The following is a 27108-nucleotide window of genomic DNA, read 5'->3' on the forward strand; positions in this document are numbered from 1 at the left end:
TTTCTTATTTTGTATTAAAAGGCAATGTCACTTTTTACATTTTGTATTAGTAAGATTAAAAATTACTTTATCCTTTTTTTTTTTTTATTTATTTATTTTTTTTTTAGAAATGTCAGAGGATATCGTGTCTATACTTAAAAAAAAGAAAAGAAACTGGCCTTTTGTTGACCACGAAAATTATCACATAAATTTGTTCTTAAGGCATCGAAATAACAGATATCATCTCCTCTCATGATAATTACGGTTGTTGTCATGGTGCCTTTCGAGTCACTGTTAAGCTCGTAAATTTGAATACTCCAGCCATACCGGTATCCAACTAGTTGTAAATTGCTTACTCTTGCTCGGAGGTAATTTTACCCTGTAACACAAGTATTTACTATGTTACTTATTTAAAGCTCCGACCGCATAGCTTCCACACGCAGCAGCAGCAGCAGAATGACTTGGTTCTCATACATTTTTCTGATGATGACACTGGCATCTCCGATAGCTCTTGAAGGCAGCACCAGCTGACAAAAAGAGTTTGTGAACTCGTCAGTGCAGTTCAGATGGAGATCATGGCGCAGCTGTACTGCTGGGGGGACAGCTCCAGTGGACAGTTCGGTCCAAAGGCAGCCCACAGTCCCGTGTCCTGGTCTGTCCGCGGTGTCATCACCGACATCTGCTGTGGGGAGCGACACAGTTTATTCCTCACAAGAGATGGGGACGTTTTATCCTGTGGACAAAACTCACAGGGACAACTTGGACGAAATAGTGATAGAGATGGAAGGACGCCAGGTAAGTAATGATGATAAGTTTGTTATGATGATAATAAGGCAACAGCGTAGCTCACATAACAAGAAATATCCATGTAAGCTAATATAATAATAATTATGTTTTATATTTTTGTTAAGTTGAATAGTCAATATAACTAAAATACCCTAACTACACTAACTTAAATAACGTTATATAACGTTTAATGTAACTTTTTTTTTTTCTTTTTTCCTCATAACATGTAAACTTAGCTTTAACTTATAGCATCATCGAACTTGTTTGGTACCTTTTCATAAGTCTTATCAATAATTTACTCCTAGGGTGTTGTTTCCCCTTAGCTGTGCGCCTAATGAGTTTACAGCTGCTATCCAAAGTTATGAATCATCACCACACACACAAACAAACACATAACGCAGGCTCATCAAGTGAGATTTGTTTCAGTTTCGTTTCTCTCTCGTCAGTCCAGACAATGAAAGTTAACTAGAAGCTGCATTTTAAAGTGCGTTTGGTTCAAGTGCAGTTGGGAAAATTCGACATTTTGAAGTTTGCTGTTGATTACTGAATATCAAATTGAAGAATAAAGCGAGCATATAAATTCAGATCCTTTGCATTAAAAGTAAAATTTGGTAAAAAGTATTGTCAGTAAAAATGTACTGAAAGAACTCATTGTGCAGAATGGTGTAGCCTACGTCTTGTTTTCTTGTCTTGTATTATTATATAGCTACTGTACAGTTGTGTATTATTGGAATTATGATTATTAATGCAATAAAAAGCAGTTTAGTGCTGTAGCTGCAGCTAATTTCACATGGCACCAACCTGTCATGCTAAAGGTTACATTTGTATTTGTCTGTCAGATATTATATAACTTATAACACATCTTTACCCAGTTGATAACTACAGTATTGCATTGAATGTATTGTCTAGATGTGTGTTTTTGACATTTGTGTGTTTGTGTGCTGTCATCTGGTGTAAGGTCGTGTGCAGGGACTGGGTGAGGTGGTGAAGATTGCTTGTGGTCAGGACCACTCTCTGGCTGTGTGTGCATCTGGACACATGTACTCCTGGGGGGCTGGAGAGGATGGCCAGCTAGGGACGGATCCAATGTACAACAGTCACAGACCAAGGCAAGATCTCATTCTATAGATATGTTCTTGAAAGCAACATGGAGAAACATTTTGACTAAAACACAATAAATGTATGAGAGAAAAGTAATCTTAAGGTACTCTGTTCTCTTTTCCATTGTTTAACCTATTATCATCTCATGTATTGTATATAGCCTAGGTATTGTATAATGTAATATAATGTATATTGATTGAATTCCATTTACTTGACTTTTTATTTTGTTTGCATTTATTACTCCTAGTTATTATCTGTTGTCTTGTCCTGTCCTGTCTTGTCTGAACATACAGTCAGGTGCCTGTGCCACTAGCAGTGCCGGTGATTCAGGTTGCTTGTGGAAACTCACACTCCCTGGCTTTGACTAGAGGTAAGACACTGAACACCTTGATGACATCTCTCAGTGTGTTTACATGAAACAGTGTAAACTCTTTAGTTTTACAGCTTGATGTTTAATGTAGTAGTGTTTTTATTCTCATATGTCACCATATCACTGTGCCAAATCCAGTTTTCCCTTCAGGCACATAGTAATTAATTAAATGTTAATAACAATTTCAGCTTCAACAATTCTTGCTGCACCAGACAGCTGAGAGATATTTCAATCCCATGAGACTGTCCTGGTTAAATATTTGAAAAATAAACTGTATTCAAAAAACTCAGAGCATATAACACATTACACTTGGAACCTGTGATCATATTTTGCTCACACATTTTTGTGAGCATAATCTCAAGATAAGTGCAAGATTAAAAAAAACTTGCACCACAGGTTTCGTTGTAGAGTGGATGACTAATAGAGTAGATGGTCTGATTAGATTTATATAATGATCATAAATGTGTCTGCTGAGGAGAAACACATTTTCTTGAGGCTACTGCAACTCCTCCATATGCTTCATAATTTACAAGCTTCCGATTAACACCACTTGTATTGTACTGTGTGTGCAAATTAGTTTGCTGAATATGACAAATTAGCAGATTATTCCATCAATTAACTTAAGTAATGACTTCTGTAGCATAGAATGATTTTTCTGCATTGTTTCCTCCTGTCCAGGAGGAGATGTCTTCTCGTGGGGTTTAAACAGTCACGGCCAGCTGGGTCTGGGGAAGGCGGTGTCACTGCAGTACACACCTCTCCTGGTGCGTGCCCTGATGGGCGTAGCAGTAACCCAGATATCGGCCGGAGCGGCCCACACTCTGGTCCTCACACTCTCAGGCCAGGTGTACTGCTGCGGGGCAAATAAAGACGGCCAGCTGGGGCTCAACAGGGTTGATGAGAAAGGTACAAATAATTCACTCACAAACTCAGGCAACACAGGCAAAGAAAGTCATGACTGCTGCAATTTTAACACTTGACAAAAACAGTTAAATTAATTATTAAAAATATAATTAATATTAAATATGGAACATCATTGTGTCACACAATGTACTATGTACTTATGTAGAACTTTAAGGAGACGATAGGTATCTAAAATATCAAAAAACTCATTATCATTTTGAACTAAACATACTGTCCCTTGTTTTTTCATTTCTTATCATCTTGAACAGGCAGGTTCAACATCTGTATGGTACCTGCTCTCAGACCTCTTGGTGTCTCCTTCATAAGCTGTGGAGAGGCTCACTCTGCAGTGTTAACAAAGGTACCAGTTTCCAAACAAATGACTACGGTGCTACAACCTATGGTGTCGCTCTTTAGTTCATGTTATTGTGTGATGCTGTAATTCCTAGGAGGGCAAAGTTTTCACTTTTGGAGAGGGAGCCCACGGTCAGCTTGGTCACAACTCCTCTGCGAATGAAGTGAGACCCAGACTGGTTGATGGTCTGGATGGACCGGCCTCACAGGTTGCATGTGGCAGGTAAACAAAATGATTGTGCTTACTGTACTATACATGAACACCAAAACTGATATTTTCCCTTAATTTGGCCATTTTTGAAGTGACACAATCATGATATATTGTTTACAATAACTTCAAGAATCTTTAACTTGAGAAACTTGACTAAATACTTGTAATATTTCATTAATTCGTAGAATAGTTTTACATCATTTTAAGTTTCTTTTTAAAATAAGTGGTTTGGTTAATTGGTTCATGTTTTACAGGCATCACACTCTGATTTTGGGCTCTTCAGGCCAGCTGTGGGCTTTTGGCAATGGGGTCAAAGGTCAAATTGGGACTGGACTTGCAGAGGGCAGCCTGACTCCTACTCTAGTACAACTTCCATGGACCACTGACAGTGCAGCAGCTGTACCCACAGGTATGTATGAATGAATGAATGTGCAATGTGTTGATTAGCTGATTTTAATAAGGCAGGTTGGGGTTGATCTATCTTCAATGTTGTTCACATTTCTCCCAAAATCTGTAATTATCTCAGGAGATGCAGGGTGCCTCCTCAGTAGCAGTAACATGTTGGTCATTGGATGAATTTTCTAAGTTAAAGGTGTTTTATTCTCAGATAGTGACTGTCGGGAGTAGAATTTTCAATTTAATGAATACTTGAGTATCTCGAAATTTGCAAAACAACTCCTTTATCATTTATGTTTTCTGTAAAAGTAGACATTCTATCACATATTGGTTTATGTTAAACGTTATAAGACAGGCAGATCCGAATGACACATTTGATTTTTTTTTCCATTTCTTTGACTTAACAGGCTTGAAAATAGCTGCTGGGTGGAATACAAATTTCACTTACACCTCACCTACACAGGTAATATGTTAAACCATTAGACGTCCATTGTTTTTATTGATTTCCACAGAAAAACACTAATACCTAAACTGATATTCACTTGGATCGTCCCCATGCCTCAAAAGTTAATTTCTGTCTTTTAAGAACTTGGAGCAACATCAGACAACTGGGCGGCTTGATGAGACAAAACTGAAAAAATGGCTGTCAATGAAACAAGGCACCACAGAGGCAAAGAGGTCCTTTTTCATCACTGTTTGTTATTGTACATATGCACATATGAAATATCAGTCTTATATACAGTAACTGCAGGGTTTAGAGGGCTCTCCCAATGCATTTCTCTCTTTATCCGACAGAGAAATCTCCTCGATGTTTCTCACAAGTTCAAGTCTTGTTGCGAGTTTCACAAAAGCAGAGTGAGTCCTTTTCCTTTTAGCTTGCTGCTTTTTGTGATGTTCTAGTAGTTTATGTCATTATTTTAATGCTCTGCTTTATTTTTGTTGTCAGTGGGCTTCCATCAGAAGCAGGTGCCTTAACTGTGGACCTCGAGGCTGCAAGCCAAGCTTTCGACCAGCTCCTGGCAATACCATGGATCAAACAAACAGTTGAGAACATCCTTTAAATGATCTTTACATGTCATTCAGATCATGTTTTTCAAAAAATGATTCATAAACATTGCCATGTTATCTGATGAATCTGTTTTCCATGCAGGTGAACCTAAACTTCCTGATCGATTTGCTTGCGACTTCGATGAATGAGCTAAAATCACCAGAAGTCATCCTGATTCTGCTGACATGCCCCCTTCTTCAAGAGGACTCTAACGTCATGAAAGGGGTGCTGCCTTTGGCTGTCATTATAGGAGAACTGAGCGAGAAGACTCAGAAAACACTAAGTAAACAACAACTCCATCAAACTTTATTTTGGTCCAAAGTTTACTGTACAGGATTGACCAACATCATAAATTTAGACATTTTATATAGAATATAGCAATGACAGAATTGTTCAGTATATGTAGATATTTATTATTTTATTCCAAATTTTCACTTTAATGTAAAGGTTCTATTTCCTTTTGGATACAACCTATCCAATATAAAACTATATAAATCAGACTCTACTTTGCTCTTTAATATCTTGTGTTCCTTCACCTGATGTGTGAATATACCGTATGTTTTCTTTTTTCTGCAGGGTCCTTTTGGTCTTCCCTGACATCCTCCATGTTGATGAAGCACATCTTGGTGTTCAAAAAAGCTCTGGGTTTCATGCTGAAAAACGGTCTCTTGGAAACTCACAACCCAGGAGTCAGATATCTGCTGGAGGCCCTCAAACTACTCTACAAAGTCAGCACTATGTTTTTATTTCAGGCTCAAATCTATGAAACGTTTGCCAGTTTGTAATCAAATATGAAATCAAAAATTTCACCATGGGACTCCTAAACACAGAATTTGACCCCTAATGTATTTTTGAAAAAAAACAAAAAAACCCCCCAAAAGGTTCAGAGAGAGTTGATTGTATTGAACCTTTCAGAAAGCGAAGAAGAAATGCTGGTATTTTCTTGAGCATAGGTCTGTCATTTTCTAAAGTATATACATTCAATTATGTCACATGGTGACTTAAAATACATCCGTCTATTTTATTAATTGGCTAATTGTTTAGCCTATAAATACTGACTAATGCCTGTCACAAGTTATCAGAGCTCAAGGTGATAAAACTGCATGTTGTCCATTGAAGGCCTGGCAAAGGGGTCTTGATGGGCTATTAAGTAATAAATGCATTTATCTCTTACTGAATGAAAAAATTATGTCTATGTACTTGTGTAACTATTTTTATATAATATATATATATGTTTTTTTACAGGCAAACAAAACTGGAAAGTCCTACAAAGTCCCACTGAGCACCTTTTACGTAGAGGAAATCATTGGAAATGTGCAGCCGGTGGTGGACATCACTCTTTGGTGGGAACTCTCTAAAGTGGAGGTGAAAACATACAGTACAATAGACATGATGCTGCAGTGTTTCAGGCAAACTATACTGTATGTCTGAGGTACTTTTAATTTCTTTTTTCTTAAACTATTGATATTTTCTTTAAGGATGACATCAACACACCCGCCATCTTCTGTCGCTACCCGTTCCTGTTCAATCTGGTTTGCAAGGTGGCGGTCTTTAACGTCTTTGCGTTCATAATGAAGGTATAGTATGCATTGACAAATAAATTGTTCATAAACATGAAGGTCTGCATCCATAAATGTAAACATCCATTTCACCGTCTAATTATATTGAAATTGCGTTTACATCTAGTTGCAGCTTTCTTGATTAAAAAAGGGGTTTTGTAATTACAGAAAGCACACAGTATCGTTCATGATCTGGCTTTAGAGTGGCCTGATGAATTGTTGGCACAGTCTCTACACTCTGCTACAGCCCCCGTCTTCCAGCTAACTCTGAGACGAACTCACCTGCTGGAAGACACCTTCAGACAGCTCGGTGCAGCAGACCACTGCGCCTTCAAAAAGGAGCTTTTGGTAAGTGTTCAGAGGCCAAATGTGGTAGCTAGTGTTTCATTCATTCATTCACTTCATAAGAGAGAAATTAAATCATTTTCTTCCTGTAAAGTTGTAAAGCCAAATTGCCAAATACAGTGAAAATTAAAGCTAAAATTGGAGGTAACTAGACAGCAGGAATATGCAGAAGTAACTGCCAGGAAGTATACAAATACCAATTAGAAAATAAGTTTGTTTTATTGTAATGAGAACTAAAATAATGTGAAATTTTATTGACCAAAGAAGAAAAATTGTCAATTTTTCTTGTCAATTATAGCAACTAGAGGATTGTGTGACAATGAGCTGCCAGAGTAAGTCATTATGAATTTGTAAGAGTTTGCTTGATCAACTAGTTCATACAAAAATGTGGTTTCACATCCCATTTATTTAAAGAAGTCAAAGATTTTTTTGGCCATTGCCATATAATTCCTTTTAAGTGGAAAATTTACAAAATTGCCAACTAAAAGATTTTTAGTTGGCAGGTGAGAAGAAATGTATTGGCACATTTGCACTCAGCTGATATTTATTTAGTATGTGCTACTTTGAAAACAGAGCCAAACACAAAATGGCTACAACTTTTGAGCATTGCATCATTACATAAAGGACATTTACAATCTGAGCGGATTCTAATGCAGTTTGTGCTTAAGGATGCTTCAGCAGGATATTGAAAAAAAATGTATTTTTCTCTTGGTCCTAGGTGCAATTTGTGGATGACAGAAAGGTGATGATGGTCAACAGAAAGGACCTCTTCCTCCACCTGTTTGATGAGCTGATGGATCCAAAGTCTGACCTGATCATGTACAACGAGAAGGAGACTGTGGCCTGGTTCCCTCCCAGGGTAAGACTCGCTATTTAAAGAGAAAAACATGGACCTGTAAACAGCTTTCTTCCATTTTATCCCCATTAAAGGTTTTTTTTAGGGACTTTTTCCTTATTCGAATCAATGGCCTAAGGAAAGAGGAAGTTGTACAGATTATAAAGCCCCCTGAGGCAAATTTGTGATTTGTGATATTGGGCTATACAAATAAAATCCCTCAAGACACAGTAAACCTCAAACTGTTACCTCTATATATATCCTGACACTATTGAATTAGCTTATTTGTGGCTACAAAATGCTTTTAATATATATGAATATGATGTACAAGTGTGATGATTGCTGTAAAACTGCAATCAGATGTTAAGAAAATATCGTTTTATCACACATTAATGAATGTTCTTACATCATTTAACAGTTTTTACTCTTTTATTCAAAACAGCTGGAGATGTGGTTAAAGTTAAAGCAACACATGCTGTATATATTTGACCTCATCCTCCTACGAAAAACTAGAGGGTTATTAACTGATACTAAATCTTTATTATTCATTTGTCTCCAAGCCAAAAATGGAGGAGAAGAGTTACTTCCTGTTTGGAGTCCTGTGTGGCATGGCTCTCTACAACCACAACATTGTCCGCCTGCCCTTCCCGCTGGTTCTCTTCAAGAAGCTACGCAATATCAAACCCTCACTGGACGACATGATGGAGTTTGATCCTGTAACGGGAGAGTAAGATGGGTTTAAAAATGCACCACAGACCTGCTTTGCAGTTTGCTTTTGCACATACTGTATCTTTATGTGGCTATATTTTAGCCTCTTTTCATATAAAATAGGGAAATTATTGGTTTGGTTGATGTTTGAATCTACAGTTATTCTTCTGTCACCAAATGTTATATCTAATGCCTCAAGTAGACTGGAAATAATGATAAATTGTGGCACTTACCTTACAGTTTTGAATCAAAACACTTTAAATGTGGCATGTGCAAGTTGTGCTTAATATAGTTAATCATGCAAAACTGTGTTTCCCAACATTTTTGGCTCCTTGAAACAAAGCCTATGTCCCACTGTGTCGAGAGGTTTGACATGAATACCTTTGAGAGGCCTTTTAATAATCCACAACAAAAAAAACCCTGAACCTATGTCAGATCAGAGAGGCATATGTCTGATAAATTCTGATAAAAAGTCTGTTTTCAAATGTTTACTGTCTTCTGTCTTCAGGTGTTTGCGGTGCATATTAGAGGACTACTCTCCTGATGTGCTTGCAGACATGGACACTTCTTTCACTGTAGGTGTAGCTCAGTTGGGACCATCGCCAGTGTTGTTTCATACTACTCTAACGCATACGTGTGTTGCTGCAGTATTCCAGTCTACATATAGTTATTATTCTTTACAGGTGCCTTGGGCTGGTGAAAAAGTTGAGCTTGATCCGAAAGAACCTGGAAAAATTCTCACGGATTCAAACAAGTACGTTTATGAAGAGTAACTGTATGTAACAATCTGCACAGCACTCACAAAAGCATGGATTTTATCCATCTGTGTAATGGTGTCAAATGCAAAATTACCAATACTGATGTTGGCTTAATCTTGCTTTTGCTGCCATCTAGCTGTCAAAAGTTGTTCATGCTTTATGACTACTTCAAAACTATAACATTACATCACTCTGGGGAGGATATTGCATGTTACTTTTTAAAATCCCTGCTTGTCATACATGCACACTTTAGTCCACAGAGGGAAATGCAACAATGTTTTTTTTTCTCATTAAAGACTTCCTGTAGTTTGGAGTTACTCTTGGATTACATGATTTAAGAGAAATGATATACTGTGATACTGTTCATTGCAGTGTTATAGGCGATGGACTTGGTTGAAGCAACTTGTATAACACAGTTCTTTTTCTTAATAGGAAAGAGTTTGTAGAGGCTTATGTCAACTATGCCTTCAACAAATCAGTGGAGCGAGTGTTCGAAGAGTTCAAGAGAGGCTTCTTCAAGGTGTGTGACATCGACGTGGTGGAGTTCTTCCAGCCGGAGGAGCTGCAAGCAGTGATGGTGGGACAAGAAAACTACGACTGGGAGGTTTTCAAGCAGGTCCGTTGAAAACTGCAACAGGTTTTGACCTCTGAACTTTGAAGAGAGTGAAGAATTTAATGCAACTAAATAGAGTTCTGCACAAATCACATAGACACTGAACTCTGTTGTTACATACATGGATGCTCAGAATGGGGATAGTTAGACAAACAAGACATAAAAAGAACATCTTCATGCCAAACAAGATTCAATATAAGCACATAAAACCCCATTAACTATAAAATGTGTATATGTTACATTACTCCTGACAGTTTTCTTATACATACCATAAGTTTTAAGATTTACAGAGAGTTGAAACTTGAGAGAAGTGAAGTTATGTTCTGAGATGTGAGCAGGAACAATTTCAAAACCTGGTGTTTGTGTGTTTAAGTGCTTGTAGGTAAGTCATCCAAGACTTGTAAGTCAGCTGCCAAACAGCAGCTAATTTCACGCAAGAAGCTTCCAAATTCACATCATCACTTTCAGTGTCCATATTTTCTTTCTTGTATGTTTTCTTGTTTGACCTTCTGATGGCACAGCTCAAGAATGAATTGCTTTTTGGTGGTTTCATATATTTTTACAATCACAAGAAGACACAAATTACAATTTAACTCTACCAAACAATAAAACTGATGACTTCGTGCTAGGTGAATGATCGCCTGTCCATAGACAATTAAAAGTCTATATATACTGATTATTTTACTGCACAAATTTGAACTGAAATCAAATGTAAAACTTGGTTTGCTTTTGAAATTGTTCTGCAGCAATTGTAAATGATATACTTTAGTTTGAAGTCACTGGGAAAACCACAAGCATGAACCTATAACTCAGAAACCTCATTAGATTTCTGTTTATATTTGTTTCTTTTTATTTTTCCAATTAGAACACAGTTTATGAAGGCGAGTATCACGCTGCTCATCAGAACATCCTGACCTTCTGGGAGGTGTTTGAGAAACTGACAGCAGAGGAAAAGAAAAAATTCCTGTGTAAGTATTAGGTGTCAGTTTATGAGATTTTCTAGCAGTTTCAGATTTAATTAAGGGAGAGAAAAAATATCTTTATCTTTAATTAATCAAAGATGCTTCCATTTATAACCCTATCAGATCATTTACCATTATCTCTTCCTTGCTTCTGTCTTCAGTGTTCCTCACAGGCTCCGATCGTGTCCCCTTCCTGGGTATGGAGAGCATCAAGATGAGAGTCGCTGTCCTAAACGATGCCACTGAAATCCACCTCCCAGAATCCCTCACCTGCCATTGCCTTTTATTTCTGCCCATCTACAAGAGATACCCAGTTGAGAGAACAATGCGTGAGAAGCTTCTTCGGGCTATTTATAACAACAGAGGCTTCTTAAAGAAATGAGACACCACAGGCTGAGGAAGTGAGGGCTATTTTAAAAACAGTCCTTATTTTCTGTTAGTTTGGACATTTTTATCGCTACAATCTGCCAAGTGTAATGTTTACTTTCCCTTCTAAATATAGACTCTTCAAAAGTTTAATGTCGTAAATTAAGTTCTAACTAGGAACTGGGCGTGTGGGGTGTGTTCATTATAACTGCCTTCATTTGAATTCTTGTTGGTTTATAGTTTTTACATTGAGTGCAGTTTAGAGGAATTTAACTGTTATGAACTATTACAAGTAGAAAGTATGAGAAAAGAGACAACAAGAAAAGAAATAATAGTCTGAAATCCTGCATTTGAAAATTAGTTATTAAGTATTCAGATGATTTCTGTAGCACTGAGATGATAATTTCACTCACTGACACTTTGCATCATGACATTTCTAGCATTAAGTACAGTTATAAAGTTATATACAAGCTTAAATCTTCATATGTTTGTCATTTAAGAAGGATAGCAATACAAAAATGTGTATTATTCAGAAAATTCACTATTTTACTGCCATTTGTAGCTTAATATCATGTTAATCCTGTTCAATGTTCTTCTCTGCAATATTGTAGTTTATTATCAAGTTGGAAATAAAATTATTTTAAATCATGTTTTGATGCACAGGATGAAATATGTTGTTCTTACCACCTGTCAACACAATCCTCTGGTTAATTCCTGGTTTATTTCACTCCTTAGTGGACAGAACTTAATAAACTTTATGTGAACTTTATAAAATACTATTCTTGATTTTGTAGCCAACAGCAGGTCTAATATCCAAATCAAATTTAAAACACATTTCACTTAAAAACTGGAACAAATCAGGGCTCGTACAGAAATGATAACAAGATTAAATCGTAGTTGTCGGTGCTCAAGGGTTCGTTCCTCCTTTTCCTCCATAACTGGTTAATTATGATTCTGTTATGCAAATTCAGCTTGAGGAGTTTTCAGAGATTAAAAAAAAGAAATCACATTTTAGAAAAGCGATGGATGCATAAAACACAGCTCACACCCGAGTAGCTCCATCTGTCAGACTTTATTTACCTGAACAATATCAGTCAACATTTCAGTGATTTGACAGGTTGTTTGCTTTCAACGTACTTTGACAGTCAAGGCTGTGGTCCATTCATGTTTAATCATGAAAAAAATGTTTAAATTACCTGCAACATAGAATGAATCCTTCTTAATGCGATGCTGCAGCTGCACTGTTTCTATTTAAATGAGAACTTGTCACAACATTTGGAAAAAACTTATTTATTGGCACCTCAGTTAACTGACATAAGCATTTTAGCGTTCATCAATAAAAACAAAGTTTCATCTGAGGACAATGCAAAGATCCTGAATTTTGAATAAGTTCCTGAATTAATTTAAGTGAAAGTGAAACCTGCCCTGGTTTGACTGAGAGTTAAGACTGGCTACATAAAACGAGAATAGACAGTATGATTTATAGTGACATTAGAAGATCCACAAGCACATTATCAAAAGCACAATGAAAGCATTTCTGATATATTTCAAGTATCTCAATTTTCACAGAACAGACCATCTCATCTTTTTCCCTTTCTTTATTCCATCTGACTTTCAATATGAAAAGCAGTAAATAATTTACTTGAATTTTAAAAGGATATCAAAATCACAGACATGTCATCGTGGCTTACACAGTTGATATTTCTATTCGAAAGTTGTCAGGCAGCAAAGCTCGTACATGTAACAAAGCACATACGAAAAAATTAAACAGATAAAAATGGAGGTGGTAGTGCACCCACACTTACAGACCATAGTCCAGATGACAGAACAGGTATTTTCTCACCCACGAACCAAACATTCGGACTAGAAAATAAGTCGTTCTAGTCAAACACCAAAGCAGCTTATCTCTTGCAGGTCCAGTTGATCACTTTCAAACTCTGCTTTGACTTTTTTTTTTTCATTCAATGGACGGTTTGTGTGAGGTTAGTGTGCTTTTCTTCTGTTGGCTCAAAAAAAAAACCCATGAGATTTCAGACTTCTGCAATAATATTACTACAAACAAACATACATACTTAAATATTCCTAAAAAACATAATTAACAAATAATTACACAGTATAGAAAAAAAACAACTTAAAGCCACTTGCTCTCGCTACAAATGTTTTGAAGACATTACATAAAAATGACAAAAAAAAGGCAACACCAATAACATGGGGCTGTGCTCTGAGAGAAAAGACGTTAAAGCCTCTAAATCGTCTTGTAGCATGTTGATCTGCTCCATGCATAGATGGAGTGAGTCTTGTCAATGTGTACTTCTGTCTTTAAGTCTGGGAGTGATGAGATATTACCAAGACGACTGTGGCCGGTGTGTGTTTCATCCAGGTCCAGCTTCTTTGATGTATGTGTTTGTGTTTTTAGGGGGATGAGAAGGCATTTTGACAGCCAAGATCATCTTCTACACTAGTGAGTATATGTGTATATGTGTGTAGGGGTGTGTGTTCCTGGTTTTATCTGATGAGGTGGTAAGTGAGCCAGTACATGAAGATGGGTTGTGCCGCTGCTATAGACATGGTGAGGTACATCCTCAGCTGGTTTCTGGTTCCTCTCACCAGCCTCCCCTCTGCCGCCGCCTCAGATAAAAGTTTCAAACGCAGAGTGCGGATCTGAGGAGAGAGAGAGACAAACATGTCTACGTGTCAGCTGAGTCATCCCCCTACCAGATGACTTGAGACGGGTTAACAATATATTTGCTTGGGTGATTTCAATTCAAGGCTCTTTTTTGTATAATTACATTTATCAAATTTCATATTTTCCACCAGGGACCTTTGCTTACATTCTTCTACTGCAAAAACAAAGACATTAAATAGCCATAAAGACTATGTCTGAAAACTCAAACATAAAAAGGGAATTCAATAAGTGTTAGAAAACAGTTAATTAATCCTATGATAAAAGGACTTGGCAAAGCTAATGAAGGGGGGGGATCAGAGAAACAAAGTAAGAATGTATAGATGCATGTATGTGTGAACACAGGAGTGTATGAATAAGCTGAATTTGTTGAAGGAATTTGAGGTTAATTTACAAAAAACTGGTTGTACATTTACGTCTGTAACTGTATTTGTGTCTTTGTATGCTTTGACTTCTCTGTCTGCACGTCATTTTTGGGTGTGTGTGCAAACAGAGGACCAATAACAGCACTGCTGAGAGGTAAGGTGCCAGTGGATTGCAAAACATTTATTGCATAATGTTCAATTTCCATCATTATTTCCAGCACAAAGTACATAATTGTTTGCAGCGTCCAGGCATCTAATATTATACGTTTCTGCACCAGACATCTGGCGTATGTTTAGTTTCTGGCAGGTTCTCCTGGCAGACCGCAGGAATTTGATACTGGCACTCGGTACTGAGACTGAGGGCGTTTCTGTAGACACTTGTGGAAAAAACAAACATACTGGTGCAGTCCAGGTTAGCATTATTACAGCTGCTAGCTGCATTTTCTCACTGTCTTTGTGCCATCTTAGCTGAACAGCCAGTTAGGGTTAGGGTTTATCAACATGTGATGTCACACTAAAGAATTCAAAATGTAAAATCTAAATGATGAAGATATCCAGAGGTGAGTTATCATGACCATCACTTTCCTCTGTACCAGTGTGTTTTCTGCCCCCTGGTGAGCATGCGTCCACTATTGTTTTGTAAATTAAATTATTAAGTTAAATAATTAAAACTCAACAGTACATGCTGCTACTCACCATAAAGACAAAGATGGCAGCACAGCACCACAGTAAAGAGAGATAATATGCTGGCCTCCCGAACAACAGTCCTGCAACTACACCTACAATCATCCTAAAGAAATAAGGAGAAGATAGAGAGACACAATGTCATAATTCAAAAACATTTTGAGTTGTTACACTAAGAAAAGGAAAGATAAGTCAAGAAATGCTTTGTCCTTAGCATGGATTAAAGAAGAATTGGCTATTAGAAGCTAGTTTTTACTTTTAAAAAGTAAAAACTTTTAAAAAGTAAAAACTAGGAATTACAGTAAGACAGAATGATCAAAATAAGGTATGGGGCAGCCGAGGGTGGGGTGGGTGTGAATGAAGATAAAAATTTGAACAATAACACAAAAAAGATAAATACCCGACATATTTATAGCCAGAGAAGGCTAGCAGGTCTATGGTCGTGAGGTCGGTGTTAACAGTGACAAGGTAGAGTGACAGGAGGACTGCCAGGACTTCCATGATGAGCCACACAAATGCTGAACTGGCCTGAACCCCCAGCAGCTCTGGAGAAAATCTGAGGAGTGTACAAAATGATCAGAATGAATCAGTCCTCTATAGATGAATATACTGGAGATAGTAAAAATGGAAATACTTCTGGGATTAATTGTTTTGGTTTTGGAGAAACCCCCGCCCAAAAGCTGCTACCTAGCTGTTAATGACCACAAGTTTCATCAATTTAATTGTTCATAAAGCATTAAATAAGAGTGCATTTGCCACTTCTGCAGGCACCTGTATCACCTTGACAAAAACATGAAGGTATTTGTACCTGTCCTGTGTGCCGAGGGCCAGTCCAGCCACCAGCACATACGTGATGAAGCCCATGGCGGGAATGTAAAGATCAGGAGCGTTCACATCAAAGCGTGGAGCCACAGGAGTGTCCTGCTGGTAGCTCACCTCCCAGTTCTACAACACACACACACACACAACACACTTTAAACCTGCTTAATCCTTGATGAATAAACTTGGGCAAAAGCATAGAGCAATATCTAGGCAGAGGGGAATATGTGTAGGCCAATAAGAAATAACTATTATATGGTCTCCAAGATTACTGTGTACATGTAGAGAAGGAAATTTGGACTACAGCAATTTCACGCATTTAGGAATTAGAAGCAGATCTTTCTTCAAAAAGCTCAGAGGCCCATGGAAAAGAATCTGTGTATTCCCACATGCACAGAGTTACCTCCTCATGGGGAAAACTGTCAGATCTAACAGGGCACATTCAGCAGGTGTGAGCAGACCTACCTCGTGCATGTAAGGGAAAACGAGAAGACCCAGCTTCTTTCCCACATACACTGTGTCCACGGCAAAGTAGTATTTCAGCTTAGAAATTGGGATGAACCTGTCCAGCTGAAACAAGAGAGAGCACACACACACATATACACATGCATTACTCTTAGGGTCAGAAGGGGAAACTATTTAATTTCTGTTTCTGTCTGTTTTAAGGCCATTTTGTATCCGGCAGGCAATGAATGATAACATTCATTATCAGGGGACATTAGGTAGTATATGTAAATATGATTCTTGGTCATTTTTTGCAGGATTCATTCAAGAGAAACATCTGTCAGTAAGTCTTACATTCTTGTCCACCATTTCCCTCCCCTGTGATGCCAGTGAGCTGCCATACGCCATTGCCAGGTTGGACATGGGGTCTGACAGGAGGGACTGGCCAGTAAGACCTGCTGCTTGAGGCCCGGCCATCTGGTTCCTGTCAACAGAACATAAGGTAATGTATCAGCTGAGAGAAGATTATGATCTATCAGCTAAATTAATACGAACATACAGTCACATCTGTTGCGAGGAGATGATGCAAAAGACTGAGAAGCTGAATTAACAAAGAAAATTAGGATGTTTATTCACAGAGTCAAAATTTCCTTCTGTAGGACACGACCTGATTAATTGACAAATGTTTCAGACTTGTCTTTTGGACAAAACATTTAAACACTGAGCTGCTGCTGTGAAATCACACAGTATCAGCAGTTCCGCAAAGTTTGATTCAACAGTTAAATATCCAGCAGAGCTTCAGCCTTGCTGGCAGGGCTCGCACCTGTATCCTGTCTGTGCTCCCAGTCCAACTCCACTCGTATCCTCAAACAGCTGGCTACCATCTGAACCATCCATGGTGCTATTTCTCTGACGCATGTTCGGCTCTGGGTGACAGGAAAGGAAAAGGGAGGTGGTTATTAAAAAAAGATACGTCAAACAAATGAGTAGATCTGAATCTCTTGAATTACTTCTTGAATTTTTGGGCATTTGTTAGTGGACGGAATTAATAAAGCTGCAAATGCAAGACAGCCGCACTTACAGGACAAGTAGAGAAACCAGCATGCACCATGAACGAAACAATTTCTTGGTAAAGTTTCTTATCTGTGTTTCATCCTTTCCTGCATACACATACACACACTAGCCATGAGGTAAGGCAACTTTGCATTATTTTAAAATTACATTCGCCTCTGCTTTTCCCCCCCGTTTTAAGTTTACTGAGCTAGTTTTTAAAGTCTAACAGCATATCATAGACATAAACCACTCTCAAAAATGTGACATATAGCCCTGTTTGTGCTTTGTCTGTTAGTGGTTAACATACACCATAATAGTTCATGAATCACCAGGGACACTTGTCTAACAAATGTGATTGTTGGAGACAGTGGGTGTCCAGAGGAGTGAATATCTGTAGTAGACAAATGGGGTTTTCAGGTTTTATAACAGTTAGACATTGCAAGCATTGTGTAACCTCAAAATACATATTTTGTAAACACTCAAATACTCTGTGCTGTGCCAGACATAGTTCTTTTTATTTCCATTCCCTGAGGCAGGAGAGATCATATTACCACACACTTGTCACAAGAGCAAATCACTTCATGCTAAAGAGTCGCAAACAGTTTTGGTTTCAAACTTCCCCTTAGATCCCATGCTAGGTCCAAACACACCCTAACACATCTTTAAAGCTACTGTAAGTGACATACTGACATACATGAGCTCAGTGATTTCTATCTTTTATAAAACATCTTGGTGTGCCTTGTCTCTAGTACGTTACGTAGCTGTGGAAATCATAAATGCTAATTAAATATTCCAGTGTGTACTACGGGAAAACTTGTTAACGTTTAGATGATGCACAGATATCTGTCAAGAAATTCTTGTTTAGGGAACCTTAAGTAAATCGAAATAATTGGCAATACTAAAATACAAAGCTCATGCCCCAAACCATAATCCAGATTAGTGATAGTTTGGAAACAGGAGCTTTAACGTTAGCTAACATGCGTTAGTTTATGTCGACGTACAAACATGTTAGCTGGCTATATTACAGCACCGGAGTTTAATTTTTAAATGTCTGTGAAGACAAAGTGTCCCACAGTCACGTCGCTCAAACCTCCATACAGAGGACACATAACGGAAAATGAGATGTAATGTGTGCCGGTGAGTGAACTAGCTGACTAGCCGGAGCTCATTTTTAGCTCGAGTGTGTGCAAGTCTTTAGCATGAGTGTAGCTAGACGCTGGTGAGCTCATTTTACATTTTAATGTGTCTTTGTTAACGTTTTTTTAGCCTCAAACGGCTGAAACAACGAGCTAACGTCACCATTCAGTTTCGATTACGTTGAATTCAGGAGAAGCTAGCAAGCACAAAATGTAACGTTAGCACGCAGCCAGTAATTTCGTTAAAAGACTGATTTGATCGATTAAATCACGTACGTAACTTACGCTGTCTGAACCCACTTTGAGATGCAGTGTAATCCATGTTTTACTGACTTGATGGTAGCGCTTGCTGTCAACTAACTGGTGAGACTAGTTAGCAGGCTACAGAGGGAAGTTGGGACTCATTCATAACATTTACACGGAAGTGAACCCGCTCTTCTTCTTCTTCTGTTGTAGTTTTAATGACGGGTCACAAAGCAACGTGAAAGATTAATGCTGCCACCTGCTGTATCAAAGTGGCCTCATGTCCATCCTGTCATGAGGATACCCAGGTTAAAGGAAAGGTTCACAATTTTACAAGTCTGTCTTTAAACAACAGTCAGGTGCCCACATGAACACTGAAATAGGTTTTCCTCGCTGTAATCATCCCTACTGTTCATGCAGGCTATTAAAAGATACCCTTCAAATGAACTTTCAATATAAGTGGTGGGGGCCAAAATTCACAGTGTGTCCACAAAATCATTTTGTGCAAAAAATGTATTTAAAGGGTTATGCGAAGCTTATATGAGGCTTCAGCAGTCTGATATCAAGTGGATATCTGCCACATTTACAGTTTTTATAGAATCAAATTCCCTCTTTTTGTTCCCTCGGACAATGTTTCCCTGTTGAGCTGAAGTGGAGATAGCAGACTCTGTTTATTGTCAACCCATTACTACATGCAGCATGCAGAATACTGTAGATAGTAGTTATAATAATAATAATAATAATAATAATGATAATGATAATGATAATGATAATAATAATAATAATAATAATAATAAGCTTTATTTAGCACTTTTAAAAACACAGTTACAAAGCACTATACACATTATAAAAACACAAAAAGATTAAAACTAAATAAAATGCCATAAAATAATAAATGAATTAAGGTGAAGCCTCTTTGGGCTTTAAGTAATCAATAAACTTTTGTAATCAATTCATACAGCAAAAGTTAGCCAGTGTAAGGAAGCCAGAATTGGTGAAATGTGATCATGTTTCTTTATGATCAGTTTATAGAGACAGAGCACAATTCAGTCCCACTCAACCCGGAGGGGAAAACAATTCATCACTGTCCACTGATTTTGTATTGCGTTAAGGAAAGGAAAGAGGATACAGGAAATAAAATGTGAGGCATCAGCAGAGAGAATGGGCAAACTGTGTGATCCTGACACTGAGTATGCCAACGTGTGCAGCAAGCATTTTGTCACTGGTAAATCAAATATCCAAATGTCAGTTTTAGGATAACTGTATTTCTGTAAGTTAAGTTAAAGCATTTTGGCAGTATGCAACTCATGTTATGATGTGGATAAATCAGAAGGCTATGCAGTATTATGTTTGCAAACAAGCAAGGTGAGGAGAAGGGATGCTGAGATAGACTGACGACATTGAGTCAGTCAATATACCTTTTCCTCTCTGGTAGACATAAGGTGCTAAAATAATCCTTTGACATGCTGAATTCTAATGTTTTTAGCTAGCTACAGGTATTTTGTTAGCATTTCAGCCCTTGGTTGCATATTATGGTGCCAACTATTTTCCCCATCAGTGGGCGTGGTTTTCAGAGTATGATGCGTTGTGCTCTGTCTCTATGGTAACGCCCATCTGGCTCTTGTTGCTTTGATGTCACTTTCATGTCACTTTCGTGCTTTGTGACATCACAGAATTCCATTCTCCAACATTCAAGTTGCTTAGGATCTTTGTACAGGCCAGTTACTCCAGTTTATACCAATTAGCATTCATTACTGAGGACGGAAACCAGTTGTTCTGTACAATCTATACAATTCCTTTGGGAGAATAGATTGCGTTTCTTTTTCTTAAATTGAACAAACCCCCTCTGATAGACATGCCCATCTTGTTACTTGGTTACCTTTTGGGTACTTTTGTCACGAAGACAGTGCGGGCTTTTGTGGACCCTCATCCCTCGGCACCCTCTCGTTTCAACTGCCCACAACCCACCAGAGATAGATATGAGTCGGAAGAGCCTTGTCCAATACCACAGGCTGAGGCTAGTTTTAGACACTGTCACTGTCCATCCACAACAGAGACACCTCCCAGCCCTGCCATTGTCCCCCCCGTTATAAGTGTGGAAACACAGGAGCAGCAAAGAATGGTGTTCAGGCTCCCTCGGAGGCCTCAGAGACACCAGTCCCCAAAAAGATGTGAACAGCCTTTCCTTGCGCGTCTTAAACAGCTGAGAACATGGTTTAATAGAAATATTATGGAAAATCGATATGTTTTAGCAGTAGCCACTGCTTTTGGACTTTTAGGTCTCCCTTTTATCCGAGCAACAATTTCTGGTGGTAGTTTTTTGAAGGAAGCAGCAATTACCACTATTTATCAATTGACACAAGCAGCAATTATAACTGCTGCTCCCACCGCATGCGCAAAAATTTCGTCTGCATATTCCATTGTACAGAGAAGGATTGTCACTGCTGCTCCCAAGGCACGAACAGCTGCATGCTCCATGGCAAGAGCCGGGACTGCAGCTATTAATTCTATGCAGCCACTTGTTGCTAAGGGCATTGAGCAGACATTTCATATGAGCTGGATATTGTTGACACGGATCTTCCTCGTGTGCTGGCTCTTTTTCCTATTCACTCTCCATGCGATCTTTGAAGGACTCACTGTACTGACTACCAGGGGCGATGCTATACTCATAACTGCGGACATTGTCAGACATCACAATCTTGGCAGCACACAGGAAGATGTTGAGCGCAGAAAACGACTGTTAAATGGGCCTACCAACTGAGGTCAGGTCCCACAATTCACTCATGGTCCAAGGCAACCATGTCTGTAAGTTAAGCTAAATTTTGACATTATGGAATTTGTGTTATAGTGGAATGCGGATAAATCAGAAAGCTATGCAGTATTATGTTTGAATGCAGTTTAAAGAGAAAGGACACTGAGATAGACCGACAATATTGAGTTTGTCAATATAGCTTTCCTCTCTGGTAGACATAGGGTGTTAAAATAATCCTTTGACATGATGAAATCTAATGAGTTTTAGCTAGCTACAGGCATTTTGTTTGTGTTTCTGCCCTTAGTTGTATATTATGGCACTGATTGTTTTCAGCTCTGGTGGGTGTGGTTTTCGGAGTATGATGCGTTGCGCTTTGTCTCTGTGAAATATGATGCATTGTTATAGACACAACAGTATATCAAGCAGTTAAAATGAACCAACCTCAACCAACTACAACATTTAAAAGTATTGCTCACATAATAATACGCCAATAAAATAATAAAACATTACAATTACAAAGGGGTCATTCTGCATTATGAATACTTTACTTTTAATACTTGAAGTACATTTTACTAGTAAATACATACTGTATGTACTTTTACTTAAGTACAAATTTGAAAGCAGGACTTTTACTTGTAATTGAGTATTTTTCATTGTGGTATAACTACTACTACTATTACTACTACTTTTAAGTCAAGTAAATGGTCTGAATACACATCATATTTTGCATTAAACTTAAAATTGAAAAAAAAAAATCTTTGTGATGCCTTCCTCTATAAATACTCAAAAGTGCAACACAGTCTTGTATTATATATACATTTCTACCTTTATTGTCTTTATCCCATCTTTGCCAAGATTTCATTCATGACGTATTTTTGATTTTGCTTCAGTTCTACAGAAAACAGTTTTCTGAAATCTCTTAAATGCTCCTTTTGCCAAATTATTAGTAACCTTGTTCCTTTCTTTTCTCACACAAAGTAAACCCTTGTGTTAAATGTGACATGAAGTGGTACGTATCACCTGCTCAATTATTTTTGAATATGGTCACATACTGTATGATACCCTACAATGCTTACCATACAATATCAATCAAATTTTATTTGTGTAGCAACTTTCATACAGGTAAGCACAATTCAAAGTGCTTCACAGATGACTGACAAGCTGATAATAAGACAGAACAAGTGTAAACAGTAAACAGCAAAATAATTTGAGACTAATGCACATAAGAAATGAAAATTATGAAAATATAATAAAAAAACAATAAAATAGATTTATAGAGTAAAACAGAAACTAGATAAAATAGTATATAATAAATAAAAAACAACAACAAATAAATTCAACAAGAGGGAAAAAATATCAACACACTAAACACACAAACACTAATACAATAAAATAAATAAATCATTATAAATAATCGCTATGAAGAATTCTAATCAAAAGCCCTGAAGAGATGTATGTAAAATAATTTTTATATCAATGTGGAAACTGACAACTGGCAACCAATGTAAGAACTTTGAAACAGGTGTAAGTCAAACAAGGTAAGTCACACATGATTATGATCTTTGGAAAATGAAACAGTGACTGAATGATACCATCTGTCATCACCTGCCAGTATCAGACAATTATATCACAAAATGACATCTGTCAGTGAAACAGGAGAATCCACATTCCAGTAGGCAGCAATGACGGTAAATGATGAGAAGTGTTGTCTGCCAGTAAAACACAAGTGATAAAAGGGGGGGGGGGGGGGGGGGTAGCCTCTTGTCTGCCTAGTTGTAAAGGGATTGTAGAGCAATAATATGATGTTCCTCTTTTATGGTAAATACTAGTAAAATAACAGCAAACAAGCACCTGGTAAGAAGAGTTTCAACCTTTTTTCTGTCTCAACTCTGCACTTTAAATTGTATGAAACATGACTGGATTTCCTGGGAAATTTTCTGTGTAGGTTAAGAGAATTTGTTTGAGATAACAGGGAAAACTGGCATGTGCATGAAACTGAAATACTCTCTAAACTGCATTTAGAGCAATTCGCAAGGCAATATAATTGTGATCTGAAAACTGTATCTTAGAGGACACAGAGGTAAAAGAAAAGGGCAAGCTGTAGGGGACTGACACTTCAGATTATGGTAAATTTACCGTATAATATACCCTCTAACATGCAAGCCTAGATACTTTAGTGGACCAATAAAAGTACATAAAGTTAAGAAAAATCCAAGCCTTTATTTCATTCAGTTTTGAATGTGTAATCGTTAAATCACTTGAAAACATATTAAGGCACAAAATTGGAACAGGTATGTGAATGAATCAGTGCTGTCATTTTTTAAAAACATTGATTGCCATTAAAGAGACATTTATTTAAAATATTTTAACATACTTTTTCTTTGAAAGGCTTGGAGTTTCCAGAATCATTATCATGTCAATCACATGTAATTTTCCAGTACCACTGAAATTTGTTCCTGGCAACAGAGTCACACAATATTCCCACATGTCCGCTTTCTCTAACCCTCAATGACTATCAAAAGGCCACATTTGATGGAATGTGACAGAACTTGATTCAACTCCAAAACAATTAGGGAGAGGTGCCAATTTAAGAACAGAGAAGGAAATAGAAATATACTCTTTGTATCTCCAAAAGCATCAGTTCTCGTAAGTCAGCTGGAGAAGGTAGTCGTGTTTTCATGATTTACACATCTGTGCGAACTCCAAATCTGTAAAACATAGACCAAGGCGTTCAGAGGCAAATGCAGACAGGAGCTGCGAGCATGGCAACTGCAATGAATAAGCACAGAGGTAATCTGCTCTCTCTTACCCGTTTTCTTATGACATATTCATTCAAAACAATATTTCTATTTCCATCAAATTTCTTTGTTTCTGAAACCCACTGTATGATACAGTTGACTTAATTAACACCATTTAAGCTACATTTTATCAATGTTATATCATATTTTGTTCGCTCTATTATCACTCTCCCTGCTGCCATGTCCTAATCTTGCTTTTGCATCTAATTTATTGCTTTTACTTATTTGGATAGAGAAACTCAGCTACCTGTATATGCATCTAATTAGATATTTTCTTTGCTTTTGTAGTGTGTGACATCTTAGTCAGTTTATGTTGTTTGTATTGTATTTATTGTTGTAATAGTTTTATGCTGCATTCTTGGCTAGGTCTTCCTTGAAAAGTAGATTTTTTTTCTCAATAGCACTGAGACTTTAACTGGTTCAATAAAGGAAAAAAATAGGAATTCTCTCACACAGATGAGTAAATTTATTTTATCTAAACGTACTCCTTTACATGTTTCCATTTTACATCCCTTGGTCTATTTGTTACAGACGCTACACTTTTATTTGTATTCACTTAAATGTGAAATGTTGACATTGCCAATACTATACTATATGTCTGCTTTTAATATAAGGATTGATCCATTTTAATTTAATCCTTTTTCCCTGATGTGCAATTTATGGAGCCCTTAAAATCCCAAAAGGTGGTATTTTTTTTATCTTGTGCACAAAAGTTTTTATCTTGTGTGCACAATATATTATCTTGTGCGTAGAAGATAATTAACTTGAGGGAACAAGTTAATATCTGTACAGTAAAGGCATGATAAAGAAATACCACCTGTTGGGACTTTAGGGGCTCTGTAGCAATTAATACATTTGTATAGAATTAAAGGAAAACAAATATACCTCATCTACATGAAAATCTGAATACAAAATAAATTAAAGTTAATACTGTTGTTACACTATTGTTATTACAAAACATGATACATTTGAGCAACTGAAAGCATTTAAATTACATTTTTATCAATATTTCATATATTTTTCTTAATAGGCAAACACACCTACAAAGCAAAGTTGTTATTCTACAATAGCACATTAGTGAGAGAGTATAATTGTGAAAAAAAAAAAAAATCCTACACACTGCAAATCACATGTACTTGTTTTATTTTAACGACATTTTGGCCTTCAGACCATCATCAGGTCAAATAAAGTTTGGGATTTTTTGCTTTTCTCACTGTCAGATATTTTCATCTGACGCACCTGTCAATGAGACTCTCTAGTGTGCAAGAGCTTTGTAGTGCTGTTACCTAACAGTTTTACATATGTATAAGCGATACAGTGTCTAATGGCATATTAAATATCTCACTCATCCAGCCAGCTACTAAAGACCCACATTCTTTTGTAGATGTGAATCCAAATGAGATGATTCGAATCATACTGGTTGGAAAGACAGGAAATGGGAAGAGTGCATCAGGAAACACCATCCTGAACCGACAGGCTTTTTCATCAGTCTTTTCACCATGCTCTGTGACATCAGAGTGTGAAAAGGCAAGAGGAACGGTGGCTAGACGCAGGGTTGCGGTGATTGACACACCAGGGATTTATGACACAAAGTACAAACAAGATGAGGTGATCAGAAAGCTGAAAATGTGCATCTCTCTCTCAGCTCCTGGTCCCCATGTGTTCTTGATTGTGATCAAGTTGGACAGATTCACTGAGGAGGAACATAAAACAGTTGAACTTCTGCAGACGGTGTTTGGTAACAAAGCTGCAGACTACTCCATGGTTCTCTTCACTTATGGTGACCAACTGGGATGCACAAGAATTGAAGATTTTATTAGTCACTGTCCCAAACTTAGCCATTTGATTGCAAAATGTAATGGGCGGTATCATGTCTTTAACAACAAAGTGTCCAATGATAGCCAGGTACCACATCTACTTGACAAGATAAAAAGAATGATCAGTGATAATGGAGGAAGATTTTACACAAATGAAATGTTCCAGGAGGCCGAGAGAGCAATCCAAGAAAAAGCGGCGATGATTTTGAAGGCCAGTGCCATGCAAAAACTCAGAGAAGAAGAAAAACTGAGGGCCAAACTCAGAGGAGAACAGCTGCAGGCTGAACTAAAGAGGCTGGGCGAAGAGTATCAGAGACGATCGCGAGAAAAGGCTGAGAAGAAAAACAAATTTACTGAAACTGGTATGATTGTACCAGCTGCTGAAGCCGGCATGGCAATTGGGATAGCTGCAGCAGCTGCTGGAGGTCCACTTTGCATTGGTGTTGGAGCAGTGGTGGGTGGAGCTGCTGGGGCTTTAGTGGGAGTCATTGCACCACCTGTAGTAAGAGCTTTGAAAAATAAATGCTCTGTACAATAAAACATACAGTTACAGCAGTTACTTCATATTGTTAGTTCTGCTAATATACTTGTTTGAATCTTTTCATTAGCGGACTGTATGAGTCATCCTAATTTCCTTGTTGCATGTCATTGCAGGTTTGTTACATATAATGACAGATGTTGATAAGTTTGTGGAGCGAGCTACTGCAGAACTATGCTGAACTATAGGTTTGGGTGAAGCAACCACTGAGTCATTGATTCTGCTCAGCATTACTATCAAGAGCCACCAGATATATAACAATTACTTATTTACGAGCTATGAGATAGGAAAGTAACTTAAAGCTGCACTAATCAATCAACTAATTAATAATTTTATATTATTATTGGAAAAAGTGACTACAGTATGCATATGTGAAAGGCTGGTTTGATAACCCATATAGAATTACGACCAGACTCTGCCCTCAGCCTTACACAGCTTGGTCTTTCAGCTCATTGCTTTGGTTTTCAGGCCCACAACTTTAC

At 37.6% G+C, this 27108-nt stretch overlaps 3 protein-coding genes across 5 annotated transcripts; 2 read left to right on the forward strand and 1 right to left on the reverse strand.

Moving 5' to 3' along the window:
• The first annotated feature begins 521 nt into the window (after positions 1-521).
• On the forward strand, positions 522-11944 carry LOC121899529 (probable E3 ubiquitin-protein ligase HERC6). Its single transcript, XM_042415412.1, has 23 exons — positions 522-774; positions 1724-1874; positions 2160-2236; positions 2915-3142; positions 3409-3500; positions 3589-3716; positions 3959-4113; positions 4508-4563; positions 4687-4778; positions 4896-4955; positions 5047-5143; positions 5251-5431; positions 5725-5876; positions 6394-6513; positions 6627-6725; positions 6876-7055; positions 7771-7911; positions 8448-8614; positions 9104-9170; positions 9279-9349; positions 9786-9969; positions 10832-10934; positions 11090-11944. The coding sequence occupies exons 1-23, from the start codon at positions 546-548 to the stop codon at positions 11308-11310; spliced, it is 3051 nt and encodes a 1016-aa protein (XP_042271346.1). The 5' UTR covers positions 522-545; the 3' UTR covers positions 11311-11944.
• A 933-nt stretch (positions 11945-12877) lies between these two features.
• Positions 12878-18918, reverse strand: yif1b (Yip1 interacting factor homolog B (S. cerevisiae)). Of its 3 annotated transcripts, none has more exons than XM_042415111.1 (8): positions 18764-18915; positions 17113-17215; positions 16644-16773; positions 16311-16415; positions 15835-15971; positions 15427-15582; positions 15039-15132; positions 12878-13955 (listed from the first exon to the last, which is right to left on the reverse strand). In XM_042415111.1, the coding sequence occupies exons 1-8, from the start codon at positions 18798-18800 to the stop codon at positions 13800-13802; spliced, it is 918 nt and encodes a 305-aa protein (XP_042271045.1). In that variant the 5' UTR covers positions 18801-18915; the 3' UTR covers positions 12878-13799. The 3 variants fall into 3 exon arrangements, with proteins under 3 accessions (XP_042271045.1, XP_042271044.1, XP_042271046.1); XM_042415110.1 differs by having other exon boundaries at positions 18755-18915; XM_042415112.1 differs by lacking the exon at positions 12878-13955 and adding an exon at positions 14548-14719 and having other exon boundaries at positions 18755-18918.
• Positions 17222-26859, forward strand: LOC121899353 (GTPase IMAP family member 9-like). The gene is made up of 2 exons (XM_042415109.1): positions 17222-18479; positions 25656-26859. Exons 1-2 carry the CDS (start codon positions 18470-18472, stop codon positions 26624-26626), a joined length of 981 nt encoding a protein of 326 aa, XP_042271043.1. The 5' UTR covers positions 17222-18469; the 3' UTR covers positions 26627-26859.
• The last annotated feature ends 249 nt before the right edge of the window (positions 26860-27108 follow it).

This window comes from Thunnus maccoyii, chromosome 6, assembly GCF_910596095.1.
Source record: "Thunnus maccoyii chromosome 6, fThuMac1.1, whole genome shotgun sequence".
Lineage (NCBI taxonomy): Eukaryota > Metazoa > Chordata > Actinopteri > Scombriformes > Scombridae > Thunnus > Thunnus maccoyii.